At 45.6% G+C, this 17,842-nt stretch overlaps 1 protein-coding gene across 6 annotated transcripts in view; it reads right to left on the bottom strand.

Moving 5' to 3' along the window:
* Positions 1-7,032: 7,032 nt before the first annotated feature.
* Positions 7,033-17,842, bottom strand: part of ST3GAL2 (ST3 beta-galactoside alpha-2,3-sialyltransferase 2) — a 42,942-nt gene continuing 32,132 nt past the window's right edge. For all 6 annotated transcript variants that reach the window (XM_033127082.1, XM_033127081.1, XM_033127083.1 and 3 more), the window contains 5 exons: positions 16,660-16,853; positions 13,381-13,560; positions 11,774-11,819; positions 11,368-11,487; positions 7,033-10,535 (listed from right to left, as the gene is read on the bottom strand). In XM_033127082.1, the coding sequence (XP_032982973.1) occupies positions 10,362-10,535; positions 11,368-11,487; positions 11,774-11,819; positions 13,381-13,560; positions 16,660-16,853 (714 nt within the window). In that variant the 3' untranslated portion in view covers positions 7,033-10,361. The remainder of the gene's footprint in view (positions 10,536-11,367; positions 11,488-11,773; positions 11,820-13,380; positions 13,561-16,659; positions 16,854-17,842) is intronic.

Genomic DNA, 17,842 nt, shown 5'->3' with positions numbered 1-17,842 from the left:
GAGTGGTGGCAGGCCTGTGGGTATTTGGGCCTGAGCCATGGTGAGTGAATGGGAAGATACAAAGGGGCAACATGGGAGCAGACGGAGTGAAAGTGCAAGACTGAGTGTCTGTGAGGGTGAATCCAGGCACAGGAGAGAGGGGCTGTGCAGGTGTATGTGTGAGGGGCAGGTGCAACCCACAGCTGGATGTGGGGGAAGGGGTTCTGAGAAGAAAGGTTGGGGTTGAGAGGGGAGCAAGGTTCTAGAAAGGCAGGGGACCGGGTGAAGTGGGGGGAGGGAGGCAGTGTTAGGTGGATGTCCCTAAAGGAGACAGGCAGGGCATGGGAAGAGGTGGAGGGGAGATGGAGGAGGCGCAGCAGATGGAGTAGATGCAGTAGAGTGCCAGTTAAGTGATGCCCACTCGGACCTGAAAACAACAGCGATATGGAAAACAAAACTAGAAAACAGCACACCGCCCGACCCAAAAACAAGATGAATATTTCTATGAACTAGCAATGGGTCAAAAATACAAAGTGGTAAATAAATCACGTCTGAATCCAAAAGCTTATTGGCCTCCAGTCCAGAAATGGAGTAGCTACAGGCTGTTGGGGCCTGTGGGGTAGAGGGGACTGGAAACGCTGTACACAAAGCCAAACCAAAGCCAGGCTTGCTGCTGGGGGGGAGTTTGAACTTTTGCCTGCACCCTGGCTGGACATGAGACTTTTGTTAAGACTCATGCCCAGAAAGGCAAAGGCAGTGGGGGGACTTGGAAACCCCATCACCACCACCAGTAACTGACAGTTCTGTTTCCTTCGCCTGCCTGATCGCGATATCCCCAGATCACAAAATGTCAGCAGCCCTCGTTCTAGAATAAGGGCCAAAGGGGCAGGTAGCTGGATGGAGCCAACTGCTAAACCCATAGGTCGATTGTGGGGCGAAGAACTCTTAACAGTAAGAAAGACTGTAAACTATCAAAACAAATTTACCTCACATAAAATTAGTTTTATGGAATGGCCTGATAAGAGACTTTATATATATTTGGATGCTCAAAGAGAAAAAGACAATACATTTCACTAAAAAAGAGTAAGAAATTTTTAGACAAAAGTAGTGGCGTGCTGAAACTCACAAGAGTTAAATCACGGGTAACTTGAAGCTGGCCATGCTGGGAGTATTTACACCACAGAAATGAGCTACAAATTAGTTTTTGTTTTCAGAGAGAGAGTTTACCAGCCAGTTTACCAGACAGTTTACCATTGGGCAGAAATAAAACAAGATTAGAAATTTTAGAAATGAGAAAGGTAGTCATTGAAATAAAAATAAATAGGAATTCTAGATTTAAATTCTAATTATACTCTTGATTTAAGAACAAGAATAAAAACAACCTAAGTTTCAGTAGATTCCCATAATCAAACTTTCTTGCTCTAATAAAGTTGAAAGTGGATGTTCGTGATAGGCTGGCTCTACTGGACACTCCTCCCTGACTTCCTCCATTTAAAACATATTTTATAGACTTTATTTTTTGGAACAGTTTTAAATATACAGAAAAATTGAGAAGATAGTGCAGAGGGGTCCCATATATACCCCCCTGCCCCACACCCAGTTTCCCCTATTATAAGTGTGATGTATTATAATTAATGAGCCAATATTAATTATTTAGATTTCCTCCCTTTTCCCCTAGTGTCTTTCTGTTCCAGGGTCTCATCCAGGACACCATATTACATTTAGTCGTCATGTCTCCTTAGGTTCCTCTTAGCTGTGACAGTTTTCAGACTTTCCTGGTCATTGATGACATTGACAGTTTTGAGGAGCAAGGTTTGGGTTTTTTGTGGGATTCTCTACTGGAATTTGTCTGATGTTTTTCCCGTGATTAGACTGAGATTATAGGGTTTTGGCAGGAAAACCACAGAAGTAAAGTTTCATTTTCATCACAAGGCAAAGGCACATACTACCAACAGGACATCAGTGTTATCAAGGTCACTGATGTCAACCTTAAAAGCCTGGCTGAGGGGGTGTTTGTCAGGTTTCTCCACTGTCAAGTTACTCTCCCCCGCCCCTTCACACTACTCTGCTCGTTGGAAGGCGGTTACTATGCACAGTGCACATCTAAGGAGTGGGGATCTGTGCTCCCCCTCCTCGGGGGCAGAGTAGCTACGTAAGTTATTTGGAATTCTGCGTGGGAAATTTGTCACTTCCCATGTATTAATTTATTCAATCATGTATTTATGTATATCTAGACTGGTGATGTTAAAACCTTGATCACTTGGTTAAGGTGACTGATATTTAAAAAAATATTTTAAGTAAAAAAATCCTAAAGTTGAGTTATTTCATTTATAGCAAGGAAAGCTTAGATTCCCGACCCTTTCCTTGAGTGGTCTTTAGTGTTTCATGGAGACAGAGTTTCACAGTGAGAGCGGTGGAGATGCAACCTGGGACACTGAACATCAGTCCGGGGGTGAGGGGCGGGGGGTGGGGTGGGGCGCTGTGATCTCTTTCCTTCTAATGGGTCCCTTTGTACGTTTCATGACAAATCATAGATACAAAAGAAATATTGCAGGAAGGCCGTCCAGGATTTACTTTATATTCTTATGAATTGTTTGAATTATTTTTGTAACAAGTATGTATTACTTAATTTTAAAAAGTTATTTTATAGTAAAGGAAGGATTGAACGCAGATCCCTCTGAGTGCAGACACCATATGTTCTTTCTACTTCACCAAGCCTTCTCCCTGGAGAGAAGTCCTGCTGCCAGAAAGAGCCTGTATTATTCTCAGGAGCAGAAACAGTGGTTAGATGAAAGGTGGGAACTCTATATTCTCAGAGGAACAGGTTGGTCCTGATACCCACAGTATAGCAAGCATGGGGGGAGGGGAAATTTTCTTGCATTTGTGTAGGTTGTCACCCAGGCATAGACTTGCTGCAGAAGCTAAGGTTTTTCTGGAAGGATAGTGAATAGCAGCATTGATTCCTAATTCACACTCAGAAAGCAATAATTTGATTTTTTCAAAATATAGTTTTAGTATTTTATCTTTCCCTTCACCTAGCTAGGAAGGATGTTTTCTTACCTTGCCAAACATGTCGCAGGAAGCAGTTCCTTGCCTGCTGAATGGTAATCCATAGCTGTTCCTGTGATGGGTACAATATTTCATTACTTCCTTCCCTTCCGCTGGCATCCATCCAATATGCCAGCCAGGTGTGTATGCACTCACCCCTGTCCAGGCTATAAATCCAAGAATTTCTCTCCAAAGAGCCCTCTGTATTGTAGACTGTTACTGCTCACCCCAATATGGTGCCTCTCCCAGAGGAGGATTACACATCCCTGCCAGACTGAGGCATGGCCACGGGATTTCTTTGGCATCAAGAAATGTGAATTTCTTGACAGAAGCTGTAAGAGCCAGCCCGTGGCTCACCAGATTCTCTTTTCCTGCCCTTGAAAGCACAGACCCACCACAGATGGCGCCACTGTCCACCTGAGTCCCTGAGGGACCATGATGCTCAGAAGCCCATGATGGAAATGTGGCTTGAGTGAGAAATAAACTTTCTTGTTTTAAGCCACTGGGAGCTTTTTTATTACTGCAATATAACCTAGTTTACTGTTACTCCCCACCCCACCCCACCTCATCTGCCATGGAATGCTGTCCAGCCACCCTAATGCCAATGCAGGTGGTAGGTAAGCCCCATCCCATCCATGTACACAAAATTCTCAAGCAGTTTCTTGATTCACTATTTTAGAAGAGAGAACTGTTCAACTACCAGTTATTTAAAAAGCCTTCATCATGATAGAGAAAGGTTAAGTAAGCAACCACAAAAAACCAACTCTGGAGACAGAAATCAAAGAAGAAAAGTCTGCTAAGTAATGATTAAACATCACACTTACCTAACTTTCCATGACCTCACTAAAGTTATAAGAAAGGAATGAAAGAGGTACAAATTCACACAAATAAAATGGGAGCAATTACATTAGTAGAAAAATTTAACAAAATATTTGGAACACACACAAAAAAAATGGGTGAAAAAACTCACATTTTTAGCAACATGGGCAACTATAGAGGATGAAAAAAGTTCAAGTCCAAAAACCAACTGCAAAGCTGATATACTTGATTTGTTTGACTATATCAAAGAGCTACCACTTTTAGGATTTTTTACATTTAGTTCTGATTCATGATTCATTTGGCATTTTGGTGAATGGTTTAACGAATGCATCTAATTTTATCCTTTTCCAAATGGTTATCTAATTATCCCATAAAACTTATTTAAACATCCATCTTTTCCTAAGCGATTCGAGAGGTCTTTATTATAAACTCAATTTCTAAATGAACTTCGGTCAACGCAATTAGACTATTGAAACAGAATAGAGTATCCAGAAATAGGCTCAAGTGAATATGAAAAATCAGGATAGAGGTTACCTTCAGGGGAAGAAGGGTTAGGCAAGAAAGATGGAGGGGGGAGGCTACTGGGCTTTTTGCACAACCTGAGTGGTGGTTACATGAATGCTCATCTTAAAACAGTGCATTAAGGAAATTCTATACTGTTTTCTATAGGGTAGTACCAATTTGCATTCCTCCACATTCTCACCTGCACTTGTTATCTCTGGTCTTTTTGATAATAGCCATCCAAACGGATGTGAGGTAGTATTGTGGTTTTGATTTGCATTTCCCTGATGATTAGTGATGTTGAGCACTTTGTTATGTACCCGTTGGCCATCTGAATATCTTCTTTGGAAAAATGTCTATTTGGATCCTCTGCCCATTTTAAAATTGGATTTTTTTTTTTTTTTGCAATTGAGTTGTAGGAGTTCCTTATATATTTTGGATATTAATCCCTTATCAGATATGTGTATTGCAAATATTTTCTCTCATTCCATAATTAGCCTTTTCATTTTGTTGATTGTTTCTTTTCCTGTGCAGCTTTTTAGTTTGATGCAATCCCACTTGTTTATTTTGCTTTTGTTGCTTGTGCTTTAGGTATCATATCCATAAAATCATTGCCAGACTAGTGCCAAGGGGCTTTTTCTCTGTGTTTTCTTCTAGGAGTTTTGTGGTTTCAGGTCTTACATTTACGTCTTTAATCAATTTGGAGTTAATTTTTATGAGTAATGTAAAGTAGCGGCACAGTTTCATTCTTTTGCATGTGAATAAAGAACTACCATATGATCCAACAATTCCATTTCTGGGTACGTATCTGAAGGAAAAGAAATCACTGTCTCAAAGAGATCTGCATGTCCATGTTTACTGTAGCATTATTTATAGTAGCTAAGACATGGAAACAACCTAAGTGTCCAAGAGTAAGTGAATGAATAAAGAAAATGTCACAGACACACACACACACACACACACGAATATTATTCAGCCATGAAAAAAAGAAATCCTGCCATTTGGGACAACATGGATGGAACTTAAGGGTATTATGCTAATGAAATAAGTCAGAGAAAGACAAATGCTGTATGATCTCACTTATATGTGGAATCTTAAAAAAACCAAATTCATAGAAACAGAGCAGATTGGTGGCTGCCAGGGGCAGGGGGGTTGGAGGGGTGGGGAAATGCGTGAAGGTGGTCAAAAGGTACAAACTTCCCATTGTAAAATACATATTAGGTTAGTGCAAAAGTAATTGTGGATTTTGCAATTATTTTTAACCTTTTAAGCCACAATTACTTTTGCACCAACCTAATAAATAAGTCCTGGGGACATAATCTATAGCATGGTGACTATACTATATCATATATTTGAAAGTTGCTAAGAGAGTAGATTTTAGGAAGTTCTCACCACACACACAGAAATTTAACTATATGAGGTTATGGATGTGTTAACTAACCTTATTATGATAATCCTTTTGCAATATATCACTACATTGTACATCTTATATACTTATGCGATGTTATGTCAATTATGTCTCAGTAAAGCTGGAAAAATAAAATTCTAGCTTTTCTAATTCTTTCACATAACATGTTCAACCACTCTTCTCCTTTTCTTCAGTTCCTTTTGGTATCCAAATGGCAGTGGAAATTGTTTTCCTTTACCACAGTAATTATATATATATAATCCTGTCTATATCGGTTATATATAATATTATTCTATCTTTGCCTTGCCAAATAAATTTCTATTATGGAGCTTTTAAAAAATAGTAATTCATTAAGTTATATATTTTTGTACATTTACTTTTATGCTCTTTTCTGTATATGTATTATATCTCACAACAAAAATGGTTTTAAAAAATTAATTTAAAAAAATGCATTAGTGATTGGGACACCAACATCTTTGAAGAATTCTGGTGTCTGTCATCTGAAAGTCAGAGAATGGGATTCCAGTATGATAAAGGCCAGAAAGATGTGCTGAACTACCTGAGATAGGTAGGCACATTTACCGCAACAAAACACAGTATGGTAAGTAAGAGTTTTGACCTACGATGACGGGACAATAATTAATTGACCAGTAGGGTCCCTAGAAATGTAATAGATGCCGGGCGGCCTACTAAATTACTTGATGTAATTGGAGGGAAAATTCTAGGAGTGCTGAGAAGAAACCTGAGTCACAGTGATGGGGATTCATAGCTTCTTACCCAGTTCCCAGATGTAATTCAGGTCACACATCTGGAGCCTCTTTTTCAAGAGAATTCCAGGATCTGTCAGGAGCAACCTTCTGATATAGCTCAGATGTGACTCGTCCCCAAAGCCGTTCCAGAGGGACCTAGTTCCAGGAGAGACAGCGCACTGGGGAAGAGGAAATACCAAGACCTTCAGGAGTTACCAGATATTGGCTCTGAGACCCAAATGCCAGTGTGGTCCATTTGTTAGAGTCAGCTTATTATGTCAAATGATAGCTGGAGCTCTAGTCAAAGTCCATTTAATGACACCACAGACCCATTTTAAGGTAATTTCCTCAGTCCCAAAAGGGAAGAGATTTTATTACATGGCAAAATCCCCATATTGGCAAACTAACCCGTGGGGTGAGGGTGATTATGAGGGGATGGGCCCAGTAGAAGTCCCTGGGACTCTCTCCAAGATAGTAAGTCAAGTCAATACCACATCCCCACTGGATTTGCAGATGGTGCTGCCATCAAACTTGAGTTGTGCAAGATGGGTGGTTTCTTTCTCATCCCATTTGCTCACCATCTGAGTCATGGAGAATGACAGTTTATTGCAAATGTGATCAAGTGTTAAGGCCAACCTGTGGTTCCAGATGTGGCATCTTTGCTGGATCAAAGCAACACAGTCCTTGGCTAATGTGGAAAAGAAAAAAAGACACACTATTTGGTGGAACTCTTGATTCTGGGGGCAACAGGTACATTTGGGAATGCTGACGCAACCAATTATGATGGCATGTAAGGCAGCCCACTTTGAATAGGGGGCCTGAACAATAAATGGTTCTCAGCAGTCCAGGATGTGTTTGCCTGCCACTGGGGCTTATGACTCAGCCAACCAAATGCTATTGGAGTGTCTCTGGCAGAGAGAGACATACGGAGTCTCTGACAACTCCAAATTAGGAGAATTACAGCCCAGAGTTCTAAGGCTTAGATAAAGACCAATGTTCTCCACCAAAAAGTAGTCTCCATTTGAAAAGCAACTCTTGGGCATTGGCAGAAACTGAATCATGGGACACCGAGTGACTGGACTCCAAGCGGTCCAATGTAAGATCCGTATTACCTGATTGCCGAACTAAAATCAATTCAGTGGTGTTCCACTGAATAATGGAAGTAGGCTCAAGTGGGTCCAGATGGCCCAATGAAACAGCATGCCTCAGACACCCATTGCACCTGCTCCTATCATGCTGTCGATTTCCTGCCAACCCACACCTATGGCATCATAAGTTCCACAGAACCTGGAAATAGAAGGGGAAAATCCCCATCCTGGTGCCCGCTGGATCTACATGCTATGCTGGCCGCAGCAGTAGACGGTCCCTGCCCCGCTGATCCAGTTGGGTGTTCTGAAGGATAGAGGTGAAGCCTTCTGGAGGGCACAGCTGGTGGTCCAGGGAAGCCTCATGTATAAGGGGAGGGTGTCTGGGAGTCATTCCCTCCCCCCTTCATACATTCCCCAATATTCTTAGCGATTGCTTATTGACGGCTTCCCATTGATACATTTCAAAACAGACAAAGGATTATATAATTTTTTTGTTCTTTTTAATTCAGAAAGAAAGGGAAGAAAATAAAAAACGTTTGTTTAAATAACTATTGCAGAAAAGGAGATCTGGGCTGGATGCTGGGACCCCCCTCTTCCGGACTGGGGATTTATTGTTTTAAACAAAAGGAACAAAAAAGAAATAAATTATTCTGCTCAATACTGTTTGGCATAATTGCATTGTTTTTTTCATCTTCTAAACACTCAAAACAGCTTTTCAGGAAGCATTAAGATGAGACCGGCATGAATGGCTGGTGGCTTGGCTCTCGAAAATGGTGTGTGGGGGACCCTGAGAGAGGCATTCCACTAAAGGCCCCCCAAATCCACCCCCATTCTTTACTCCGCCTACTTTTGGAATTAGGAACAGACTCAAGCTAAGTTCTCAATAAATTAACTTTTGGGGTGCCCACTGCCTTGTCTTGACCCTCCTCTATAATCGTCCTTGTTACTGTTTCCCCAGCCAGTGCAGGAATTACACCAATGGCCGGGAGGCTGCTTGGTGGCATCAACTCACTAAGAAAAAAGGTGGTATTTGTATTCGTCACTGTTGGGTAGGGGGGTCTTTTTAGTGGTTTGGAAGCTTCACAGAAGCCCTTTCTCCCCCTCCTAAACTTCCCTAACCTTGAAGGGTGAGAATACCATCAGCAGCTTCCGCTAGGGACGTAAGCTGGGTTCAGTCATGCAAGTAGCTTCCAGCTGTAACCTCTGGTTGTTAGCTTCCCAGCCCTTTCCAGAGCAGGGAATAGAAAGTGAGTTAGAGCGAGGAGGGAGGTGAGCATGGGGCAGCGGAGGAGGCATGCAGGGGGCAAGTCTACTCCTCCCTAGCCAGGTTCGCCGCTATTTCCATGGCCAGCTTAGAATTTTAAAAGAATCTTTGTTGGTTAGCCAAACCTGGTAACGTCAGGTTAACTAAATTATGAGCCCAAAGCAAATTCTAGCCCCAAGCAAGAGGTTTCCGACTCCTCCTTGGGGTGATGGGTGAAGGAGAAAGATGCACACACCAGACAGCTGGACTTCCCATCTCCAGCCTTCCTTCCCATGTGTTGCTCCCTCTCCCTAGAGCCAGCCAGCCAGTCGTGTGTGTGTGTGTGTGTGTGTGTGTGTGTGTGTGTGTCTGTGTGTGTGTGAAAGAGAGAGACAGAGAGACAGAGAGAGAGAGAGAGAGAAAGCAGCACTGCCCCAATCAATCCCAGGGCAAGTTTTGATTTTTTTCCAGAGCAACAAGTACGCTGGTGAGGAGGCCCAGGGCCTAAGGACAGACTGAAACAGGTGTGGCGAACAGTAGGGGCCAAGTGAACACGTGAGCGAAAAGCACCTTACATTTGATGTGACGGGGCTTCCTTGTCCCTTGCCCCATTCCTTACACCTGTCTATGTTCCAGAATTAGGCCCTAGGCGAATTTCACCCCCAAGCAAGGGGTAACATAATTCGTTTTCTGGTGAGACACTAAATGCCCTGGTCAGAAAGGCCATTCCATAGGGTGGCCAAAAGCGGGTAGGAGGAGGAAGGGACCCACGCGCCCTCTGGATTCTCACTGCATTTCTTTGGTGGGCTGACACCCATCTGGGCCTGACTGATAAAGGAAATGTGGGGTCTAGAATTCTCTCGGAGGCATGGAGCGGTTTGGGAGGGCTCTGGCCTTTCCTACAGGTTGAAAGCGCGATCCCTGGAAACCACCTGGACCGTCCCTCGACCACTCGGAGGTCACGACGGAACCCCGGGGAAGGGAAGCCAAACTGCCGCTGCCCCGGCCCTCCCCTACTTTTCGGCGCCCCCGGCGGAGTCAGGTCCGCAAGCGACTGCAACAGCTCCGACCGAGCCTGAGGAAAGCACTTCTTTCAGGACAGAAGCAACCTCTACTTAAAAAGCATGAAATAAAATCCTACCCAAAAGCATAGGGGTGAGGGGATTGAGCAACCGCTGGCCCGCCTCTGAAGGCCATTGATTGGAGGAGACGGGGCCCAGCGCCAGACGTTGACTCAGGAGCTGAGTCGCATAATTGGTTGATAAAAAGAGGCTCCGCCCGACTGCAGCGTTGATTGGTGCCAGGCCCCCAGAATCTTGTGATTGGCAGGGAGGAGCCGGCGCTCGCTTGGCTGCAGCATGATTGGTCCAGTCCACCGCCCGGCGTCGCTCGGAATTGCGTGGAGACGCCCCATTCCTGGCACCGCGCCCACGCCTAGGTCACCGCGCTGGGGCTGGCCTCGAGTCCCCGCCGGGATCTTGCGCTGGCGCCTGCGGCGAGGCGGAAGAGTCTTCGCCAGACCTGCCTCAGTTGCCTCGATAGACCTCGATCTTGCTGGCCTTGGCCAGCATGTCGATGATGTGGGCCTCGAAGTCGGCGTCGTGCACGCCGGTCTTCCGGAACTCGCCCGCGTACCGGTTATTCTCCCAGTAGTGGTGCCAGTTGCCCCGGCTGTCGGCCCCAAACCCGTACACGTTCACCTGCAGGGGAGGGCGGCGCAGGTCACCCCACGTCGGGGACAGTGGAAGACAGGACGCGGGGGAGCCTCGGGTCGTGGTGGGGGAGGAGAAAGGAACCGCAGCGACCTGACCAAAGCCCGGGAGGCCGGCAGCTAATCGATTCCCAGAGCGCAGGCGGCACAGGAAGACAGGGGACACCCAGGCCTGATGCTAAGGACACTGGCAAACAGAGGGAGACTGCCGCTCCCTTTCTGCTTTCTTTCCATCCGTCTGATTGCAAAAAGAAAAACGTCCCAGTTTAGGGCTATTCCTACCTTTACTAACTTCCTTTTGTTTTTTTAAGTGTAGTTTTATTTGAAAGCTGCTCAATGCCATACGCTGAAGAATTTACTGGCAAAACTGGGTGTGGTGGGCGTGAGCACTGAAGTGTATACAGCACAGTAACAGCTGGCTAGCCGGATGCGGCTCCTTGAATGGCTCTAACCTCCATTTTTAATACACAAGGGTAGGCCTGGTGGGAGACAACCATCCTGCTGAAACTTGTTTCGATTCTATTTGCTTTTGGTTATTTTTTCTTTATGGTAAATAATATCAATTATGGTAGTAGTATTCTACTTCCTTTTTAAATAAATAACTTTTCAATGAAGTGATTTCCGATTTGGTAAATCATAAAAGTAGTAAGTTTGGGAAATGTAGATCTATACTTTATGGCCTAGAAATGGGGGGAATCAAAGCCACTTGGTTGCTGCCTACAAAAGCACATTCCTCTTCGGGCAGTGCTAAGCCCAAAGAAGGGTTGCTTTCCCTCTGTCCCATGGGTCCCACTATTTTACCCCCCGATTTGGCTACCCACCTCATCACACACATGCAGGGCAAAGAAGAGCACCAGCATCCCTGTGGAAGGGTACCGCCCGTGATGCTCTGTCCATCTGTCATGGATGTACTTGAAGAAGGCTGGGTTATAGATCTGGACCTGGGAGGAGAAAATTTAACAGGCACATGAGGGGCTTTTGGGGCTGAGACAGGCGAGGCTCTGAGCAGCTTCTGCCAGCTCCACCATGCTTACTAGTGGGCCTGTTCATCGTGTTCCCTGGTTCCTGCAGCCTGTGTGGAGGTCAGGCATATCAGCTGATGGGGAGTCTGAAGGTTCTGGAAGGACACTAAGGCACAATTGAGCCACAGGACCCAGCACACCAAGAGTCAGGTCTCCACTGCTTCCACTGACATGGGGCTGAACTTGAGAGGAGGAGGAAGCTTACCTTTTCTTTGTCCACTCGAAGAAAGGACTTCACTGGGGCATAGGTGCTACAAGCAAACAAAACAATAACATTTAGATGGCTCCGTGGGACCCAGGGATGCCTTTCCTCCCACTCAGGTCTGCTTCCAGACTGCTCACCCATACCACATCCCTGTAGTACCTCACTCAGAAAACTTCAATGGCTCCCCAGGTCCTTCAGGATAAAATAAGGATGTTTTAGACAAGCATTGGGGCCTTTTATAAGCTAGCCCCAACTTTTCTTCCCACAGCTCTCTGCTATGAACTCTCCACTTGAGTTAGCTGATCATCTCAAATCCACCATGTGTGTGCTCTTAACTGTGTCCATAATGACTCTCACTACCACTCACATTTAGCATAGATCCCTCCTTCCCTATTAGCTAGCCATGGTGCTCATAATCTATACTTCCTTTTCTGGGAAGCGGTGGGACTTAAACTCTGTAGCACTTATTTTATGTCTCCCCAACATAAGATAAAGTCAGGAAACTGCCTTGTACTTCTGTGTTTAAAAATGCATGAGGACAACAGGAAAAAGGTGGAAATAACTCAATTGTCCATTAATGGATGAATGAATAAACAAAATGTGCTATATCCATTCAGTGGAATACTTAGCATTCAGCCTTTAAAACGAATGAAATCCTGACACATGCTACAACATGGATGAACCTTGAAAACACTTGCTAAGTGAAATAAGCCAGATGTAAAAGGACAAACTGTATGATTCCACTTATATGAAGTACCTAGAATAGTCAAATCACAGAGACAGAATAGTGGTTATCGGGCTGAGGGAAGGAAGGAATGGGGAGTTGTTATTTAATGGCTACAGAGTTTCCATTTGAGATGATGAAGTTTTGACTATGGGAAGTGGTGATGTCTGTTTGCACAACAATGTGACTGACTGTACTTAATGCTACTGAATTGTATGATTAAAATGGTAAATTTTAAGTTATATACATTTTGCCACACAACAAAACCCATGGTGAGACAGCTGATTAGTGGTGGCCTACGGTTGGAAGGTGGGGTGATGGCTAAGGTGTGCAAGGGTATCTTTAGATCTTTAAAGATTTTCATCTTTAGAACATGAAAATGTTCTAAAATTGATTGTGGTGATGGTAACACAACTCTGTGAATAGACTAAAAGCCACTGAATTGTACACTTTAAATGTGTGAATTGTATGGTTATATGAGTTATATCTCAATAAAGCTGTTTAAAAAACACTTGGGGAACTGACTTTCCTGAGGTTCCCAGTTGTGACGTCTCTGGCAACTTTGCTCAAATTAAGTTCTCAGAAGGAAGAGCTCCCATAGTCAGGAGCCGCCTCCTGGAAAGGAGACCAAAACCAGATTGTCCTTTTCTCATCTTTCCACCACCAACCTGTATGTTGGCTGTCACCATTCAGGAAGTGACACAGAACACACTCTGGCATCAGCTAGTACACCATTTGGGGTCCTCCTTACTGTCTCCCTCCTTACCAGCCCTTCTTGGCCAAAATACTCATTAAAGGAATTCTAAGGTCCAGTCCCCAGGTAGACTCCTGCCAAGGTGGTCCTGTCACCCATATTGCACTCCCAGTCAGCAGAGTGGCTCACAATCGGATCTGCCCTGTGGACAGGGCGCTGGCGATCCACAGCAGGTCCAGAGCCTTGAAAGGCACCAACACAAAGCTGACATTGGCGGGCAGGTTCTTGGCACTCTCTGGGTACATGAAATGGTGGGTGGTTCGGCTGCCAACGTCCTGCTCAAAGCCCACAGTTGGCGCTTGATTCATCCTGCAGGAACAAGGTGACATGAGAAGAAATTGCCACAGAAACTGGTACAAGATTTTTAGAGGACAATTTGGTGTTAGCCATCAAAAATAGAAACGGGTGTACACGACACTTTGACCCAGCAATTCCATTTCCAAACATCCAGCCTATAAAAATGGTTGTGTAAGTGTACAAAAACATGTACATGGATATTCACTGCAATATCACTTACAATAGTGAAAAGCAGAATGAATCAAACAAAGAACTACGGAGTTAATACAGTTTGGCCCATTCAAATAATGGAAAACCATGTAGCCATCAGAATTAATGAAAGAGATTTACATGTGCTGTAAGAAACACGTCCAAGAGAGCTATTCAGTGAAAAAAACCAAGTCGTGTGCGGTAACCCACTTTTTCATTATAATACATACTTCTTGAATACCTATTGTGTGCAACAGGAGGGAATTATAACACAGAAAAGGAAAACTTAAAACTACATAGTGTGTAATTCAAGTTAGATCAACACTGAAAAAAAACCCAAAAAAACTACATAGTGTGATACCATTTTTTGTAAAAAATAAATAAAAAACACTTTAGTATATAAATAGAAAAAAAATCTGTACTAGTATTAAAATTGTTGACAATAGTTACTTTTGGGATTGGGAAGGGGTAATTTTTTATTGTATGTATTTGTTTGGTTATTTTTTTTCCTTCAATAGCACCTCACCTCTGTGAGGAACACAGCAGGCTGGGGAGAAAGGCTTAAGAGGGACGGTGTTTTCCAGCTGCTGGAGTACAGAAGGAAGTAGCAGGCAGTGGAATACTTGTTTGGTAACACTCAAGCCATTTGGGGCTTGGGCTGGGCAGGAGCTGAGGTCAAGGTTCACTCTCGTGAGGACCCACGAGATAAACCTCACCTCACTCGAGATGAAGAGGCCAGGCTGGTTCTGCAGATTGAAGAGCTGCAGCTGCCCCAGGTTGGCTTCTGCAGACAGCCACTGACTGGGCAGCCAGAGCGTTCCTAACATCCCTTCTTAGACCCATCGGCCAGCATCACTCTGCCTCCTGCCCTTCAGTCAGCCCTGCTGCAGAGCCTCTACCTCCCTCAGGTCCCCCCACTTGCTGGGCAGGCACCAATTTTCAAAAGTTTGGGAATGAATGGAGTAAGAGGTCCAAAAAGATGTTTCAGAGCTCCAAGACAAAGGGAAGAAACATGGAATGCTTTGGGAGACAGGATTTTGCTTTGAGGTTCTGATTCATTCTGGAGAAGTCAAGCCCTGGAGAGGGGCAGAACAGGACAGAGGATGAGCTGGGTCCCTGTGTCTCGATGTCAAAGTATTCTAGAATTCTATCTGTCCCTGGTTGCCTCAGGCCACCAAAGAAGCACGTGGGGCCAGGACACAGGCAGGGTGGACATGCATTCATGATTAGAGTTTGGTGTCTGGCTGCTTAGTCTTTTTCATTCATTCATGCATTTATGGTAAGCCTACGATCTGCCAGGCCCTGCTCTAGGAGTTATGGATGTATCTGCTGGCCAGCTAAGGCAGTTCAACTCTATCTGGCTCAGAACATATAGGAGGAGGAGGCAGCTGGGGATAGGGGTAGGTGGAGAGAGCCATAATTTCACTGTATCTCAGCTTGGCCCTCCCAGCGGGGTCTTAACATTATTAGTCCTGCTTCCAGGAAGGGAAGTCCCCACACTGATTTCAAACCAAGAGATGCCTATAAGCCAAGAGTCACCTCCACCGCCGTCACACTTCTTATAAGTCAGCAGACAGCCAATTACCATCTGAGTCACCCCTTCTACAACGCGATTCTGGGGTCCACTCTAAAACACCACAACTCCTAGCCTGGTCCCTGTGAGGGAACACATGGGAATTCCTGTCTGAAGCCTGGACTGACCAGGTGCTGCCCAGGTGTCATAGCAGCTAAGCCTGGAGCTTCCCAGCCATCACTGAGGTGCAGGTGGCAGGGCAAGGGAGGCAGGGGCTTCAGGCAATCTAGAGCATCTCCCTGGACTTCCCAAGTGTTCCAGGGCTGCACTGGAGTGATGGACGCTTCACTCCCCAATCTCAGCCACTGTCTGGGTGGAGAGAGGCCCCTCTCCAGCTCCTAGCTTGCCTCCCTTGCATTCTGGGTGCCAGCAATTGGAGGATGGGGAGAATCTTAGGCGGTTCTGGGTTCCTGGATGGGGCCTAGCATCCCCCTCCTTCCCCCATCTCCTACCATTCTCAACATGAGAAAGGTTTTGCAAGGAATGTGGAAAGCCTGAGACATATTGCTGCCTTGGTGTTGCTATGGAGACAGCAATAGTTTCTAAGACAAAGCCCCTCCTTCTGCCTCCTGGGAAACCTGGTCTATCTGCAATGCTCATCTAAGAGATGCTTTGTGAAAACTGGGCATTTTCAGTATCTTTATTCTTAAGGCTCTTCTTCCACCAAGGAGTGGGGCAGCATTTCCTGTCCCAAAGTCTAGAGAAGTCAGAAAACAGGTTCAGAGCAAAGCAGCAGCCCATGCTCAGGTTACAAGTCCACCCTTAGTCCCTGTTCACCCCCAGGCTCCTTGTTCTGTGTCTCTGTCTGGGAGGAATGCTCTCCCAACCCTTCTGTCCTCAAGGCTGGGCACTAATGTGTGTTGAATGAATGACCCCCCACATAATCTAAATCTCATGAAATAAAGGTAAGGGACAGCAGCCCAGAGCAAACATGGCATACCACCTTTTCCACCCATGACATCTGTCTTCTATGAGTCTGCCAGAAGGAATCACCTGTGGCTCTTAAACAAGATGCTAGTTTGGTTTGGGGCCCTCACTCCTGGCCCAACTACTGAGGGGACCAGGCAGAAGGAAGGGCCTCTGATGGGAGTTTTCACCAGCTGTCAGCCAGGAGTCCAGTTTCAGCTCTTTTCAGAGTAATTCAGAGTTGGAAGCTGAGTGCAGGCCTCAGGCAAAGTCTAGAATGGGAATTCTACCTCTCCACCCACCAAACAAACAGAGATAAGAGGCTGTCAAGAAGGTTCTGGGTGTCAGAGACCCAGAGCAACCCTAGCAGTTGGCAACTCCTATACTGCCAGCCAAGGCTAAGAGGTTTGTCCTGGGCCTAACCTCAGGCTTCCATGGCTCACCTCATGATAAAGTTGTGCCCGTCCACATCTGGCCCATAGCCAGAGCCTCGCAAGTTGCCAGAGTTCCCAACCACAGCACAGCGCCGGCACTGCTGGGGATCCCGGAAACGGTAAGGGTTCTCGCCAGGTACAATCTGGAACAGCTTCTCCAGCACCTCATTGGTGTTGTGTGACTTGAACTGGGGCTGTAACATCTGCAGAAGGGAGGGGAGAAAAAAGGACAAGCGGGGAGGAGAGCAGGTATGAGCAGGAAGAGACTCCTGCGTGCCTCCCCTCCCCGCCCTCAGCCTCCAGGGTCCAAGCCACACAGGACTCCTAACCAGGCTCTGTCAGGGAGCAGGGATTCTCGGATCAGTGAGGCCTCTACCGTCCCCTCTACAATACTGAAGTCTCTCTTTGAGGTGTTCTAATGCATGGGGGGTGGACTGGGGGTGGGGGATCAGGGGTCAAGGCACATTCTCCAGGGACCTGCAGGCCTACACCATGAAGCAGAGAAACTTCCTGGGTGGGCTCATCATGCATGAAGAAACCTTTGCTCTGCCATCCCCTCAGGGCAGCTGAGTCACATAAAAAGGTCATTTTGAGGTGCAGGCCCTGCTGAGCTCGTTTCCTATCAGTCTACAGAGGGTGCCTCTTTTTTAGGATGGAGGTGACAGAAGCCCTGTCGGCAAAATTCACAGGCTACCTGGGCCTACTCCATGAGGCCTCCTCGGAAGGGGCAGAAAGGCACAGAAATTCCTTCAAAGCCAGAAAAGCCAGAATGAAACTGGTCCCCTGCATGTGACGGTTAAAGACCACAAAAGGAGGCCGGGGCAGCACTCAAATGCCTAATGGGCCGGGCAGGTGACACATAGGAATGAAATGGAAGGTGGGGCCTACAGCAAACAGGAGGCCCCATCAATAAGCGGCAAATTCATTCAATTGTTGCCACGTGGGATTGTGAGCCCAGAAGGACCAAAATTTCTAATTTTTCAAGAGAAGCTTATTATATGGATTTCATTTGAAATATCCTAATTCATAAATGTTGGTAACTGATGCAAATATTTTAAGAACACTGAGTGGGCTGGCCTTGGTCCAGGGCCGCCAGTTGGTAAAGTCAAAACTAAGGCTTTATAATGCTCTGTGGTGTGAGCCGTACCACCACGGGATTAGGGCTGGGCAGGAGCTGCTCAGGGGACAGAAT

Source organism: Rhinolophus ferrumequinum, chromosome 15 (assembly GCF_004115265.2).
Source record: "Rhinolophus ferrumequinum isolate MPI-CBG mRhiFer1 chromosome 15, mRhiFer1_v1.p, whole genome shotgun sequence".
NCBI classification, from domain to species: Eukaryota; Metazoa; Chordata; class Mammalia; order Chiroptera; family Rhinolophidae; genus Rhinolophus; species Rhinolophus ferrumequinum.
Note: the sequence above shows the minus strand (reverse complement) of the source record. Positions and strands in the feature narration are given on the sequence as shown.